Source organism: Lissotriton helveticus, chromosome 11 (assembly GCF_964261635.1).
Source record: "Lissotriton helveticus chromosome 11, aLisHel1.1, whole genome shotgun sequence".
In the NCBI taxonomy this organism is placed as follows: Eukaryota; Metazoa; Chordata; class Amphibia; order Caudata; family Salamandridae; genus Lissotriton; species Lissotriton helveticus.
In genome coordinates this window covers 1,125,043,152-1,125,060,207 of record NC_136072.1, presented here as the reverse complement: position 1 = coordinate 1,125,060,207, position 17,056 = coordinate 1,125,043,152, and the positions used below count along the sequence as shown (strand labels likewise).

At 43.4% G+C, this 17,056-nt stretch overlaps 1 protein-coding gene and 1 long non-coding RNA gene across 7 annotated transcripts in view; one reads left to right on the top strand and one right to left on the bottom strand.

Annotated features, from left to right (window-relative positions):
• Nucleotides 1-1,625: 1,625 nt before the first annotated feature.
• On the bottom strand, nt 1,626-6,847 carry LOC144791575 (uncharacterized). Its single transcript, XR_013602430.1, has 4 exons — nt 6,743-6,847; nt 2,272-2,363; nt 2,064-2,157; nt 1,626-1,968 (listed from the first exon to the last, which is right to left on the bottom strand). It is a non-coding gene; the product is annotated as an uncharacterized LOC144791575 (long non-coding RNA).
• A 207-nt stretch (nt 6,848-7,054) lies between these two features.
• The window catches only part of DGCR2 (DiGeorge syndrome critical region gene 2), a 345,968-nt gene continuing 335,966 nt past the window's right edge, over nt 7,055-17,056 (top strand). For 2 of the 6 annotated variants that reach the window (XM_078667850.1, XM_078667848.1), the window contains exon 1: nt 7,221-7,445. In XM_078667850.1, coding sequence (XP_078523976.1) covers nt 7,367-7,445 — 79 coding nt within the window. In that variant the 5' untranslated portion in view covers nt 7,221-7,366. Of the gene's footprint in view, nt 7,446-17,056 lie in introns of all 6 variants that reach the window. The other 4 variants (XM_078667852.1, XM_078667849.1, XM_078667853.1 and 1 more) reach the window with 4 other exon arrangements.

The following is a 17,056-nucleotide window of genomic DNA, read 5'->3' as shown; positions in this document are numbered from 1 at the left end:
ACTGCTCTGAACTGCACCCCTCATGTTGTAGACTCTGCCAAATCCTTAGGTATCACCTTGGCTAAACACTTAAGCATGCAAACGCACATCAGCCAACTTTCAACTCAATACCCTTAAGAAAATCAAATCTCCCCCCCCCCCCCGAAGACCTCAAACCGGCGGTTCAATCCTTGGGTATCTCTAGACTGGAATATGGTCTGGTGACCCTTGCGGGACTTACCAAATCTAGCTTGGCCCCGCTCAAAGATACCCTGAACGCATCGGCTAGACTCATCACAGGCTCTAGTAAGCTTGACCCCCATCTCCCCGACCTTTTGTAAAAACACTGGCTAATCATCGATGCCAGGATCCGATTCAAGATAGCCTGCCTGGCTCATAAAGCTATTCACTAAAACACCCACCATCTACCTGGCGAATAAGCTTGAACTTTCGGGCTCTAGCAGGAACCTTAGAAGTACGTCCACCCTACTCTTGAAACCTCCAAGATTTAAAAAGAAACAATCTTACAATCTTGCTTTCACTGGCCTGGCTCAGAGAATCTGGAACTCCCTGCCCTCCGAGATTAGATCCAATCCTTCCACTGCATCCTTCAAGAAACTTGTCAAACGGCTACTCTTAAACTAACTTTAACAGCATCAACCTGTTATCATGCTCTTGTTTTTGCTAATACTCTGATGCTTGTTGTACTACTCTGATGCCTTTTATTGTATGCTTTTATGTTATTTTGCCTGTGTGCCCTTGGGCACTTTAACAGCATCATCTTGTGATTTTGCTCATGTGTTGTTAATTTCCAGACTCCTGTTTCACTACTCTGGTGTGTTTTACTGTATGCTTTGATGCTATTTTGTTACTCATGCTCTAGGGCTTTGCTGATACCCCTACGCTTAACTTGATCTTCTTACCCTGTTTTGTTGTAACCCTCTCCTACAGGCCCACTGTGTTTGTTTGTACCCTGGCTTTCGCCAATTCTGTACAGCGCTCTGATACCTGTATGGGTCTTGTTTGCGCTCTATAAAACTATTCAAATAAATAAATAAATGCTTGTATGGCACCCTCCCCAAGCACATATACATCTAGCACAGATACACTACTTCTGAGGTTCCCAGCACTTCAAGGGTGAATTAGGCTCAGAGCAGCACAACTTTTAAGAAGCGAGTGAGCCTGTAGCCTCACTCCAGTGACCCAAGTTAAAACGGTCTTGTTAACTACTGCTGATCGATACATAGACTGCTGCCACCGCACCCATGTTGTCGAAAAGCTGGAGAAGGCAGCAATCTTCCACCACTATGAGACCACTATGAGGGAAGAGCTCTGGGAGCCCCACCTGGTTCAAAAAAGACCGCAATCCATCAGACAGGCCTACGTCATGGCCCACATGCATGATCTGTGTTTGCTTATTTTAGTATACACAATGGTTCTGTCGGGCATGCCAACTGATTACTTCAAACTATATATCCATCTTTACAAGTTTTTCTCTTATTTAGTTAAAGGTTATTTTATAAAATTATGAAATGACCGCATTTGTCAAAAAGCAAATCCCATACCAAGGAGAACAGTGTAACACTATACTTTTTTAATCACTGTATCAGTTTCATTCATGAAAACCTTTGTTTTTTATACACATAAATTAAACAGTTCAACAGTACTTCATAATAAACGGCGCATATGAATACAGTGCGGGCAAAGTGACATGTGGTGCACTCGTGAAAAAGTGAATTATATACAAGTGAGTGAAGGGTGGGAGGGGAGAGGGTTTGTGGTGTTTTTTACTAAACACTTTACAGGCCAGTTTCTAGGTTGAGTTATAATACACTCAGTATGCCACTCCACTTGGCCTTTAGGAACTGAATGTTCTGAACTGGTCCGTTGATGGTAATAGCGTCGATGTTTCCACCCTGGAACGCCTTACTTCGGGGTCTAGGGCGGGTCTTCTTCAGGACTTATGAGGATGGGGTAGTGAAAATGCGCCTGTTGGTCAAAGGAATAGGCCATCAGGATGGGATTTGCGTGAAGTAGTAAAATTACTTAAAACCAGTGAGCACTCTGATTAACCATGCACTCACCTATGGGGTATTCTTGAGTTAGGAGCCTAGTGGGTGTTCGGGATAGTCACCCATCAATTAGAGCCATCCGGCTTCTCTTCTAGAACGTTTGCTTCTGTTAAATTAAATTGAGGAACGATGAGATCAATTTGCACTTTAAACAGAGTACTAAAGTTAACGTTGTTGGGATAGGGATGGTCCGAACATCTACTATTGGTACAAGACTCACCCTGACGATTCAGAATATCGAGTCCCTGTATGATTTCCACTATTAGTCGGGACGCTCCTCATCTACACAACAGCCGCAACAATTTGAGCGATCTGAAAAGAGAGGCAGAGAGGACTGTCAGCGCGCCCTCAAAAGGCATCGCGTTGTTTAACCAACAACCATGACGGAGTCAAATTGCTAAGTATACATGGGGTGCTGTCGGGATTCTCACCTGATGTCTCACTCGTCGTGTTAGATCGTTGGAAAGCCTTGCGCACGGGGTATGAATCCCTCCATGCACTGCACTAATGCACAGCCGGCAACTCACGGAAGTGATTGCCAGTATCAGCGAGTATTTTGTACCTCAAGGACGCTGTGACGCAGACCCTCGTTGCTAAGCAACCGAAGTGCTACGTGTGCATGAGGAACGTCCTCGTCATTGGGGCGGCCTCGTATTCCCAGTTGCTAGGTAATGATCGGACGCCTCCAACCATGATTGTGATGCTCGCCCACACCATCTGTATAAACTAGCATAAATCATGTCCTCAATGACTCGGTGTGGCCGAGGGGACTGGCGTGCAAAACGTAATAACAACACGTCTATCTCTAACGAGGTCTCTCATCGTTAAGCATTCAATAATAGGCTCAGCACTCTGACGATAAATATACAACCACAATACAAGTCTCCAGAATGTATTTCATGACCAGTTATTACATTTCTAAACATACATAATTGGATCCACAACAAGTCATGGCTTTGATAAAATGCTCGTAGGTTGTAACATAAATCGTACATTTGAGATCACTTAGGCAGTAGGATTCATAATACACATGCAGATTCAGATCTCTAGTGAAGGAAGAACATCAAGATGCAATTAAAGTGCACATCAATTAAGTAATACTTCACCGGATCGAATCGGGAGAATGCAGAGATATTCAGCAGATAAGTGGGGGCTAGATGGTTACAGTAGCCCCAATTGGGGGGGCTAGATGGTTACAGTTGCCCCATTTGCTTAGCAGTCTCCTCCCTTTCGTTCAATGCGCCCTGTACTGCATTCAAGGAGTGTATCCATCTGCACTCCTTGTAATTGAGTGATCTCGAGATGGAGCTACCTCTGGCGCTCGATATTACTTTCTCTAGGACCCACCACCTGACATCTTCTGGTGTATGATTGTGGGTCTTAAAGTGTTCGCCCAGTGGTGCTCCTACAGCGCTACACCTGATTCTACTCATATGCTGCAGAACCCGGGTTTTGACCTTCTGCTTTGTCTGACCTATATAAATTAGGGTACATGGGCAGGTGATGGCATAAATAACCTGTGCGCTATTGCAATTCGTAAATTGTTTAAGGTTGTATGTTCTTGTATTGTGGGTAAAACTCGACCCTTCTTGGCAAAAGTCGCAGGCCTTGCAACTGCCGCATTTACGGTGACCAATCAGAGGTGGGAGGTTCAGCAAGTTTCTCAAATCAGGTTGCTTTGGGGGTTCCAGATAGGCTTTCACCACTGCGTCTTTCACATTCTTGCCCCTTTTGAAGGCAAATAAAGGTTCCTGTGTCATCTGTAGTTCACCGGAAACCAATCAATCAATCAATCATGCCATTTGTATAGCGCACTACTCACCCGGGAGGGTCTCAAGGCGCTTGGGGGGAGGGGTATGCTACTGCTCGAACAGCCAGGTCTTGAGTTGTTTCCTGAAGGCGAGATGGTCCTGGGTCAGCCGAAGGTGGATTGGGAGGGAGTTCCAAGTCTTGGCAGCCAGGTAAGAGAAGGATCTTCCTCCGGCGGTGGCTCTTCGGATGCGTGGTACGGCTGCGAGGGCGAGGCTGGTGGACCATAGCTGGCGGGTGGGCGTGTAGAAGGTCAGGGGGTCGTTGAGGTACTTGGGGCCCAGGTCGTGGAGAGACTTGTGTGCGTGGGTGAGGAGCCAGAACGTGATCCTCTTGTCGACGGGGAGCCAGTGCAGGTTCCTCAGGTGGCTGGAGATGTGGCTGCGTCGGGGGACATCCAGGATGAGTCGGGCGGAGGCGTTCTGGATGCGCTGGAGTCTTTTCTGTAGCTTGGCTGTGGTTCCGGCGTAGAGGGCGTTTCCGTAGTCCAGTCGGCTGGTGACGAGTGCCTGGGTGACAGTCTTCCTGGTCTCGGTCGGGATCCGGCGGAAGATCTTGCGAAGCATACGCAGGGTGTTGAAGCACGATGAGGAGACGGCGTTGACTTGTCTGGTCATCGAGAGGGAGGGGTCCAGGATGAAGCCCAGGTTGCGTGCGTGGTCGGTTGGCTTGGGTGCGGTGCCCAGGGCTGGGGGCCACCAGGAGTCGTCCCAGGCGGAGGGCGAAGATCCCAGGATGAGGACTTCCGTCTTGTCCGAGTTCAGTTTCAGGCGGCTGTCCTTCATCCACTCGGCGACGTCTTTCATCCCTTCGTGTAGGCAGGTTCTGGCGGTGTCGGGGTCTCTGGTGAGGGAGAGGATCAGCTGGGTGTCGTCGGCGTAAGAGATGATGTTGAGGTTGTGCTGGCGTGCGATGGGTGCGATAGGTTTCATGTAGATGTTGAAGAGGGTGGGGCTGAGTGAAGATCCTTGCGGGACGCCGCAGATGACTTTGGTGGCCTCGGAGCGAAACGGGGGGAGGCGGACTCTTTGTGTTCTTCCGGCGAGGAACGAGATGATCCACTCCAGTGCCAAGTTCCCACCAAGTTCCAGTATTTCCTTACGATCTTCTTTATATCGTTGCTTTTAGTGTTGTACGTGGTGACGCACACTATGCCGCTATGTTCTTTAGGTTTTTCCTTAGTCTCCAATAGCTCGGCTCTCGGTTGGTACCAAGCACGCTTTTTAGCACGCTTCAATAGGCCCGAAGGATAACCACGGCTTTTCGATCTCCTGGTTAGATCATCCGCTTCTCGAAAGAAGTCTTTCCTCTGGGAGCAATTCCTCCATAGCCTGAGGTACTGCCCATAGGGCAAATTATCTCTCAAATTCCTTGAATGGTGGGAGCCATACATAAGTAACCTGTTCCTCTCCATGGGTTTTCGATACAGATCACGATATAGCAACCCATCTTCTGCCTTGAAAGTCAAGTCCAGGAAACCAATGGATTCCCTGCTTTGGGCCATTGTGAACTGGATGTCCTCGCTTCTGTTATTTAGCCAAGCTGGTTCAAAAAAGACCGCAATCCATGATACAGGCCTACGTCATGGCCCACATGCATGATCTGTGTTTGCTTATGACAACAAACATCAACATTAGGGATCCAGACATCAGTGCAGTTGCACACTCAGGGCAGGGACGCAAGTCCATTACCATAAAGAGGACTTTTCCCTTCAAACAAGTGCATACCTTCCTTATCTTTACCTTGCACATAACTCAACATAAATAATGTTCACATAAAGTTTGTCTTGAACTTCATAGGAAGCAGCTGTTGCGCCAAACATTGGGCATCTGTCAGTCATTTAGATTCTGAATGAGGATAACCCCACTGGAATGAATGAGGGATAAACCCTGTGGCATAACACAAACTGATGGGGCCACCACACAGAATGGGATAAAGGACCCCTGTGTCTTCAATATCTCACAAATATTCATAGGCTTTGGGCAGAATAGAGGCCCCCTGAGGGTTGGGGCTACAGGAGAATGTGTTGTGCAGGTTTACAGATATTCGTCCTACTGATGTTTATGGGGGGATTATGCTTTTTTGGAGAGTGAATATCACTGAAAAGAGGTTTACACTATCGAAAGGAGGGTGGGTTGACTGGATTGTTTACATTTTTGGGGGGTGAGAATTGTAGGTTTTTCATGAGGACATAAGCAAGGAAACTTTGCACATGTCGTACTGCTTGGGAAGGGAGACCAGATGTCTCGGATTTCCATGGAGACTCACAGTTTTCAGAAGACTGTCACAAAGTCCCAGCGCTTTCCCCAATTTGAAATACATGTCCCAGTTTGTGGCACAAAGGTCAATCCATCCTACCTACGAAAATTATTATCGTTCAGGCAGCGCAGGAAGCAGTCAGATGGAAAATATAGAAGTATGGCTTTAGTCCTGCTTTAACGTCTGTCCTGTCCCAGCTTGTGTTTCTCAAAATCTGGTTGCCCTATGCTGGGGATATACGCCACCCACCTTTACAAGAACATGCTAAAGGCAGACTGTGCTCTGAACAAATGCCAACATTACAATAATAAGAAACATCTTACCAAGAGACCCTTTTCAATGATAGTTAACGTATGAAACAGCACAGTTCGGCATTATTAACATCGCTTTACTATATGAAAAATGTATTGTGAGTCTGTGACCAGTGAACTCAAGGGGAGGGTGTTACATTACATAACATTGGTACAAGGATGTGGGTTTACGGTCAGAGCTACCGACTTTGGAGTTAAGGAACAAGGTTCGAGTGTGCATCAACTCAACATCCTTTAATTATGGGTACATCACTTAATCTCCAGATGGCCAAAAAAATTAACAAGTTGACCATGTGTAAAAGTGGTACTCACGTAAAGCCTTTGGGTCGCGTCCGCGCTATATAAAACCGGAAATAACAATTACTAAGAGCAACAACGCGCCAAGAAGACCATCACCTCCTTGAAAGGCAGAGAACCCGGCCCTTTAAAAACATTACTCATTCAGGAGCATGTAAATATAAACCCGCCTTCCAGGGCGCTGATAGGCTAGCAGGCTTGCATTGCCTTCTGGTACCTGCCAAGAAGTGATTAATTATTCATGAGTGCGTGCGTGTGGGCCTTGCGACGCCCTCCGCTCGCTGATTGGCTGCCGGCAGTGTTTGGGATGTAGAGGAGGCCGCGCCCGGCGCCATCTTGTTTTCTGGGCCGGAGAAGGCAGCGGTCCCTGGCTCAACTGGGCCCGCCCCCTGCGCACCGAGGACGGGCTGCTTAGGCCAGACAAGCCTCTGCCCGCAAGGGCCCGGTACTATGCTGTCGTGAAACCGGAGCTTGTGTGCTTAGCGACTGCCGGAAAGATCAAAGCCAGGGGCGCAGGGGGCTTAGACCCACTGCAGGTCCCCAAGAGGCCGGGCCCTGGCGCTCCGAGAGGCCCCCTCCCGCCGGCGGAACACCCCGAGGAGCCCCCTCCTGCGCGGCGGGAGGATGCGCGGAGGATAAATGGTGGCCCCGGCGGACAGCGGCGCCTTCCTGCTCCTCCTGCTGCTGGTGCTAACCCTGACCGAGCCGCTGCGACCAGGTGAGGATGGAGGGGCTGCTGAGGAACCCTGAGGTGGGATTTGGGGGAGAGGGGGGCACTGTGTGAAGGGGTGCATTACCACCCCCTCTCCATTTTGTATAAGAAGGAGCAGATTGGAAGAGAGATGATGGAGTAGGAGCTGGGGAGGGCTTGGATTCAGTGCCTCTGGTTCAGGCTAAGAGGGGCTTATGAAAAAGGCCTAGTGATGCTGCTCTCATAGCACATCGTTCTGTAACAATCGTTGCATTCTGCAAACCTGCAACAAACCACTGGCACTGCACCCACTCTGTTTACCCATCACGAAGCTCCTCGCGCGTCACTCTTAATTTATGCACCCCTCATGTGGTTCCTGGCATTGCATCCAACATTGAGGTATGGCAAACTCAACCCGCCTGTGCATACAGATTATATTGCACACCTATAACTGGTATGGATAATAGTATGTGTTTTGTAACGCGCTCACAATCGCTGGTTTTGTAGCCTCTAGGTAAGGCTCCTAATAATGTGTCTTCTAATTTGTATATCCCTTCCAAGCTACGGCATCCCCACATTCTGGACTCCCCGTGCCCATCTGGCTAGAGTACTGCGCACTTGCCATATGCCCTTACGCACTGAGCCTGTTACTACAACATCTGAAGTAGTACCCCATTAATAACGAGCCCCCATTTAGAGATTCGTATGCAGCTTTCCAACACCATGGACTCCCACATCCAGCTTGTGATGCTGCAGTGTGAACCTCATGTTTGGCTCTCAATTGATGTTTGGCTCTCAATTCATGAGCAAACAGCTCACCCCGATCCTGATATGGGGGGCTCCTTGTAATGGAACACAAAGCTCCCATTACCCATAACATTGGCCTCTCTTCCCCGTGAATCTTTCTACCGACACCTGTAGTTGAGTTGCTTCATCCGGCTGCATATTTGATGGCCTAGAACGCAGATTAGTGGACCCCCCCACACACACATCTCCCATGCTCTGGATTAATTGAAGCCTGCATTCGCTGTATAAAAATCTGTATTTAATACCCTAATTAAACTCTTGCTGTAAACTAAATATTCACCAGTGTTAATAAAACGGCACCACTGCTTCAGTAATATATTTGAGCTGTGAAGCCAGTGTGACTGCTTTTTGAGCTAACACAGCTACCTGTGTTAAAGACCAGCTATTGAGAAAAATATCTGGTGCTTAAAAGCCGAAGTGATAATATGCCTTACAGTTTTATGTTTTCCTCGAAATCTTGCAATAAGGCCACCATTATAGTACATTTTTTTAATAAAAATGAAAAACATAATTTGTCTGCGTGCTTTCTTACCCTGATTTAAGTGACATGTAAACATCGTTGAAAACACCTACGTGTTTCGACCAGCGTTCCCGAAATTTGTGTGACTTGTGTTGTTAATCACGTCTCAAGAAATTTCGTTTATGGTGGTAGTGGACACCTTGTCAAATCAGTAAGTCTCAAAAAAGATCCCAAATTTTGACCCGCCCCCCCCCCTTTTTCGTTCGCTTACTTTTCTTCTCAGTTCAATATGAGCAGGCACATTTTTTATTACAGAAAACCGCAGTTCAGATTGTTTTAAAGATGTAGGTCCCAAGCATCATTTTGTCATTAAACTATGCCAGCACATAGTCTGCGATATCTGTTTTTGATTTATCATGAGTCTGTGTTTTAATACATTGTTTTTTTAGACATTGAGTTGATTGACTTGTAGATATAGTGTTAACATCATAGTTCAGTTTACATTACATTGCTATACTAATCCACTAGTTATCAAGTACGTTGCTGCATTAGTATAATCCAACTGGACATAGTCATCCCTCGTCTTTGTGCGAAACTTGCAAGTCTTTTAAGTGATTGTTTAAAACTGTATTTACAAGTTGATTACATTGACGAAACGAATATAGATAACGCGATACATGTGTTGAGTATGTACTAGTGGAAATGTGATGCTTGTGAACTGCCACTTTTTGAGATTTTTTATATAAATAAGAGGTGTTTGAATCGCAAGGGTGAACGTTAATACGATTCTGAAATCGGCGTTTGTTTTCATTGGGGACCTTGTAGGGACTTACTGATTTGCCAAGGTGCCCGCCCCACCATTAAGAGAAAAATAAGTGCTTATTTAGTGTCAATGCAGCAGATTAGAAACTTACTGGAGTGTTGATTTTCGCACTACAGATTTAAAGTTAGTTGCACTTTACATAGGTGTTAAGGACATTGAAGGGAAATTATTGTACAACCTCGCATTAAAATAAGCAATAAAATACCCCTTGATAGTTGAAAGGCTATTTATTGCATGCATTATGATATGCTAATTGGATTTGTAAAGCGTAACTTATCACTCAAAGGGTAGGTAGGCGCTAGATCCTCAGAGTTCATGAACCTCAGAGGTCATGACCTTATAGAGAACGTGTATTTATTGCCTCGTTCCTCTGTTTGGCTACAGTCTCCCCAGTACCCTGCAATATCTTCAGTTTTGGCTGGAGTGCATTATATATTTACATAACACAATGCAGCCCATGGTATATGGCTGTTAAGTAATGCTTGTCCAGTGCTGCTGACCAAAGGGTGGGTGCACACCTTGGCAGCACCTCACATTATTGATGGCTGGGAAGTCTAGAGGTTTTACTATTCCTACATTGAATAAGTAATGCATTTGAAGGCTAATCGTTTTACAGCGTACCAAAGTTTACTGTAGAAAGCATGTTGTCAAAGTTGTTTGTGCTTCATTTTGAAAGCCTACTTGTATCTTATATTGTTTTACTGCAGCAGGCAGCTTCTTTATTTACATGTGATACTGCCCATTCATTGAGTACAGCTTTGTCTTCACATTTTATCCTTTTATCAGCAGCGCATTTTGATTTTTGAATGGGTGTCTCTAGGCATCACCCAGTGTTGTACTTGCTGCTTTAATGGACTGCAGACATGGAAATCTTGGTTGTTTGTCCCATGGCCAGCCGATTTGTGTTTTGTGTTGAGGCTGTGCAGACTGTATTTGACCACGTGAGCCAGCGTGTTTTTGGTGAGGGTTCATGTCTGTTATTTATTAATGAGCTATTCACAACAGTACCACAATCTTCAGGGAATGTTGACCAAACAACTCCTGAGTTTTATTAAACTAATGTTTTTTTAGAATTGTTTTTTTCACAAACAACGGTAAAATATGCACTAGTGAGACTGTCGGTATATACACACAAAGCAAGTTGTTCACCAGTAAAGTCAACAATCTGATCATTTGTTTTTTTTTTTATTTTTTTTTTATTTTTCAGCAGAGGTAAAACATGCAGGGACATATCCAAACAAATATGAAAAAGAAGAAAATACAAAGTCAGACAAAATTCTTAACATAAACAAACGATAAGACAATCAAATCCAGTTGTCAATTGGTAACCATAACTTCCGACCAAAGGTCTGCTTTCTGAGTCCTTTCAATTTGTAAACCGCTTTATCCATTCTATAAACATTTAGTAATTTTCCCAACCATAACTCAAACGTTGGAGAATCTGCATCCAACCATCTCGAAGTTATACAAATTCGGTAAATCGACATTCCAATAAACAGAAAATATTCTTGATCTATTGTAAAATCCTGAGGAGGGAAATATACACCAAAAATAATAACAGTAGGATGCAGCGTAATCCGGACCTGTAGCAAATTGGATAAAAACTTTTCAATCTTCGTAATATAATCAGCAAGTTTAGAACAACTATAAAACATATGAATTGAGTCGGCTGCTAAAGTACCACAACGACTGCAGTTGATACCCTTTACAGCATTCCATTTTACCAATTTTGCAGGTGTATAATAAAGATCAAGGGTGGACATAAAATGTTGACTCTTAAGAGAACTATTAATTAACGTCTTTTTACTCAGCTCGAATGTCTTTACCAAGTCAATTCCTACGACACCAAGCTTCCTCTCCCATTTCCGAGTATGATGATCCAGATCGTTCTGCATCCTACCAATCATTAATTGATAAATAATACCAATACGGCTATTTTTCCTAGAACTTTCTAAAATATCGACAGTTTCCATAGTGTTTATAAGCAAAACATTTATTTTCCCCAGAAAACTACGAATCTGTAGATATTTAAAAAAATCATTCCTAGATAAACCAAAAATCTCTTGTAGTTTATCAAAGGGCAGGAGACACCCATTTTGATACAATTGACCAAGTGAATAAATCTGTCTCGAGTGCCATCGTTGAATTACTATGTCTTGAAAGATAGCAGGTAATGACTTATTGTCAAACAAAGGTGTATAATAATTCAATTTTGAAACTAAACGTAAAGTTTTGTTCATTTGCCTCCATATTAAGCCTGCCGAGAGGACTATCTTAAATTTGGTTTTTTTGTAATAGCTGGGTTCAATAATTTTCAACAAACATTGCCTTGCATCAGCGCCTAGAAGCATTTCGAAAATAGAAGGTCGCATTGCTGGATCTAGAGCATAATCATGAAAAAGTAACACTCGAAAGGTTTTCAGAGCAATAGCCCAGTAATATAATCTAAAATTCGGGAGCCCCAGACCAGCGAACTCTAATGGTAGAGTACACCATTTTAAAGATCTTCTAGCACGATGATATCCCCACAAGAACCTAGATAGCATTCTATCTATTCTATTGAAAAGAGACATTGGAAAAAATAGAGGGATGGTTCGAAAAAAATACAAAAATTTAGGAAAAATCATCATCTTGATAACGTTAGTGCGACCAAATAACGACAAATGTAGATTATTAAATCTTTCAAGCAATCTATTAGAGGATATGAGCAAAGGATCTACATTTAGTGCCACAATATCCTCAACCTTGGAGGATAGAGTAACACCAAGGTAAGAGCCAGTAGTATTTAATGGAATATCCATGGGCTTACCCTTCTCTGAATGAATAATCTGGGTTTTAGTAATATTCAACTTATATCCAGAAATCTTTCCAAACTCATTAGCTAAATTAATTATTGAAGATAGCGCAGAGGAGACGTCAGAAGTAACAATTGCGACGTCATCTGCGTATGCTAGAACTTTGTGGTCTACTCCAAACAAATGAACTGGAGAAATATTCGGTTCAAAAATAAGTCTGCTTAAATAAGGTTCCAAATATAATGCAAATAAAAGCGGGGAGCAAGGGCACCCCTGTCTCGTCCCTCTCGTTATTGGAAAAGGTTTTGAATAATCAGTACCCAGCCTTATAATACCTTTAGGACCCGAATACAGTGACCGAACCGCCTGAATAAATTGTGAAGGAAACGCCTTTTCTTCTAGCACAGCCCAAAGGAATCCCCAGTCTACTCTATCAAACGCTTTTTCAGCATCGAGTAAGATCACCCCGACTGGGGACTCCTTTGCCTGAGCCCAATCTAAAAGTGTGATAACACGACTCACATGGTCAGTAGTATCTCTCCCTCTAATGAAACCATGTTGAATATTAGAGACTAAGCTAGGCATTGCCTGGTTAAGCCTATTTGCAAGAATTTTAGAATAGATTTTACTATCAGCCGTAATGAGAGATATAGGTCGATATGAGCCTAATTCTTTCGGATCCTTATTCTTCTTCACAAACACCACTATAATAGCAGTGGACCAAGAATCAGGTGGATTCCCTAAAAATGCACAATTAAAGATCTTTACCAATTCTGGCTTCAACATATGTCGAAATGTGCGATAAAATTCAAGAGGTATCTGATCAACTCCCATCGCTTTACCTGCTGCAAGGCTCAAAATAGCTTGCTCGATCTCATCCCAGCTTATTGAACATCCAAATGAGTCAGTCTTTTCGCTTCCCAATGCTAATTGATTGGTACCGGTAAGATAATCTACAGGATTCAGAGTCTTATCCACTTCATTGTTTAGATCATTATACAATGTTTTATAAAACCCTAAAAATGACTCTAGGATTCCTTCCCTACATTCATGATAGTTACCATCAATATCATTAATACCCTTGATTTCATTGAAAGAGGATTTCTGTCGTAAACGTTGTGCTAAGATTTTACCTGTGCGCTCACTATATTCATAGCGTTCAGTTTTAAACAGTTTAAAATCTAATGCCACTTTATCGGCGATATGAGTCCTTAACCCAGAGCGTTCGATTACAAGACAACGGTAAAATATGCACTAGTGAGACTGTCGGTATATACACACAAAGCAAGTTGTTCACCAGTAAAGTCAACAATCTGATCATTTGTATAGCACAAGTGAATCCACAAAGGCATTGGTGGTACTAGCAGAGTTAAAGCTGCATAAAAACCAGGCATCAGCCCTAAACGGGGAATTATGAAACGCAATATTTGTGCACAGTCTTCCAAGGCTAAATAAATGTGTAGTGTTGTGGAGTCACCTAGCATTGAGAGCGTTTGTAGGTATCCGCATCTTATTGTCTTAGTTTGTGAAGGTCATTCTTTCCCAAAATCCCTTTAGACCTTAGAATAAGGCGGCATTCCATTCCAGCCCTGGGATTTCAGTGATATGTCACTTTAGAAGAGATCCCTATAATTACTGGACTGTGTTGCTGTGTTTCATGTTTCGGGCTTCTAACTGTTTAATTGGGCAGATTAGTTTGTCGAAGCAGGGTCAATTGCAAAGGACTCGATGCTGAAACGTAATTCTAGAGTGCTCAATGTCAGTGTAGGAAAACCACTTTCTTGAATTTGGTAATTCATTGGAAGGAATTAGTTTTCAGCTATGCACAGAGTTTAATAGGCACGGATAGGTGACCAGTTTCAAAGTGCAAGTTGGGTGATAGGTTGTATTTCATCGCACATTCTGACTAACTTTGTCTGGCTTCTGTAGTGAGAGCAGCAATATGCATACATGTTAGTGGAGGGAACCAGGAGAGGCGATGAGAACCATTGGTTGTGCGTGAAAGAATGCATGTATGTTACAGCTGCTTTGAGTTTCTGTGTATCAATTAGTTTTCGAAGTTTTGCAAAAGTGACCATGTCGACAGGCTGGTGTTGTGCACAACAGAGGGGTATCCAGTATACTTCTTAAAGTGTGTACCTCTTGCTTTGCTGAGAATACTCGCGCTGTGTTGGTTGGCAGGGACAAATGGATTTGAAGATTATATGTAGGGCATAGAGGTTTAGGCCCGTTCTCCAGGGGTAGCCTATGAAGGGTGATTGTAATGGTTTAATATAATTGAATTCACTGTATGAGAACAGTTGAGCTGCATAGAGGAGAACCCTTTGCAGGGTGAGATATAATAGACGAGGACAACATAGAAAGCTGTGCCTTGCTCAGTCCTCGTGTGAATGGACCAAGTAATTTTTCTCCCTCATGTTAATCCTGTTAACGCCCATGATGTTGTGGTTCGAAGGATTTATCTTCAGCGAGTGAACTTGAGGTAGAACGGTTTGTAGATCAAAGTCATATTTAATTTGCATGCTTAAAGGAATATGTTTAATTACTATGACTCTAAAATATCTGACATCCAAGATTTGTTCTTTCAAGTTGATCTTGGAGAATAAATATGTTATTGTTTGTATTCTTCTGAAATCGCTTCTGTGCTACTTATCCTGTAGCACTTTGGTGCACGAGAAAGCCCACAGAACTCAGTTTTTGGTTTCACCCAAGAAATCGCTATACTTGAAAGTAAGGTTAGTGATGCTTCACCTACTCCACCCTTTCTTCTTCTGCTCTCTAATTCTGTAATTTATATGGACAGGTGGCTGGATTTCGCTTTGGGAAGGATCCTCCTACAGGTTCTAAAAGTATAGACGGACTGTCGTGCAAGATGGTAACTACCTGCTTGAGACCTCAAGCAACCCTTAGAACATCTGCTCACTTCTGGTGAAATTTCTTTATGGCAAATATGCTTCCATAAAGCAGACTTGATTGTGACCTCCTCCTGGCTCAAAGACTGCACAAAGAGACTGTACTTTTCAGTTATCGATGGTTAGCGCACATTTTCTGGCAGATGATACAGCAGAATGTTATAATCCTAGTATTTGTTATTTTTTTGCTCAAGGCATTCTTCATTGTTTTATTTTGCTAAGTGGCGAGGTAGGTCTCAGATTTGTATGAGTTTAACATCAAGTGGTAGGTTGTCTCACAGGTTTCTGTGTTTGTTGGGATGTCTGTTGACATCTTCAAGATAGGTCACCCTGTGATGAATCGGGTTGTCAATTGCCTATTGAAGGAAAGCTACTCAGTGCTGTACTGAGGTTAGGATTCACTGTGGCTCACCAGGAGGACTGAACCAGTTAGGTCATTACGTTGTCCATGAATCATTCAACCTGTCGAGGGGGATTTCAAGTTGCAAATAACAGCATTCTCTTCAAAATAAAACTCAAAACCATTTCTCCCTGTTTTAATAACACATGCAATTAAAATCTTTCAACCAATACTCAGTACATTTGTTTTACACACATGTTGCAGTCTAGACATTGCTGCAACCTCTAAGGGTGGCGTATATAACGAGAACTTAATAAAAAAAAGCATTTGCAATGCAAGCAGTCTCGCATTTTTGAAAGATAGAGCGATTGGCATTGTAAATGACAATTATGTTTTTTTGTTTGCAGTGAAGTGATTATTTAGAAAAAGAGAGCTATTGGCGTTGTAAAAGTAAACATTTACTTATGTGTTGTGGAGTGGATGTATGTGGCGTGCAGTGGAATTATGTGGATAGTAATTATGTGGCATTTGCTGAATTGGAATTATGTGGCGTGGGATTGTGTGCTATGGATATTAATTAATTGCTATGGTATTTGTGGAGTGTTACGTAGTGGAGTTTAAATATGTTGCGTGCACACACACTTCATTCATTACACTTCCAAACACTGTGTCGTAATACACATTAACCACACCTTGGTGATCACCATGCATAACATGGAAACACTTCCAACATAAGGTAATTACTAAGACACCACTCTTCCACCACACCCTACGTAGTGTAGCATGGTGCCAGTGTGAGCAAGATCTTCAATTCCCCACCTGGGGTGTGTGTATATGTATATCTCATGCCACTATAAACAAAAATACAGTAGCCAGAGTATAGACTAGATCGACATGGAGTCTGTGTACCAGATGTAACAAGCATGTGTAGAGTTACCATAGACGAGTACATTATTCTCTTCCCAGGTCCACATCACATACAGATACCAGGGTAGAGTAAGAACCTCAACTACGGGCATATCTACTCTTGTGGGAGAGGCCCTGCCTGCTAATCATTCCCGGTGTAGTCTTGGGCAGCTGAAAGGGTTTGGAGGGGGGGGGGGGTCCATTCACCATTAGAGCCATGATCCCTCCTCAAATCTACCTGTGTGGGATCTACCAAATTATGTAACCGATCTGCAACACGCAACCTAAAGATAGTAAGTGCTAAGGAAATGCTACAATACAATATGCGTTTATATTTTATTTTTTTAGGTCTTTCCATTATCTCTTTTGCAAAGCTTTCATGCTTGTTATGATTGGTCAGACATGGCACTCAACACCCAATCCTAGGAGGGCAAAGCTGTAGCAACTCCATGGCCTTTGTTCTCAGCATATGGAGAATTATTTGAGCATGTTCTTGAAGTTTCTGCCTTTCTAGGCTCTTGGAGTAACAAGTGTGAGACGGATACACACAGGCCCAGTGGTCCAACGCTGCGGTTCTGTGACAAAATTATAATTT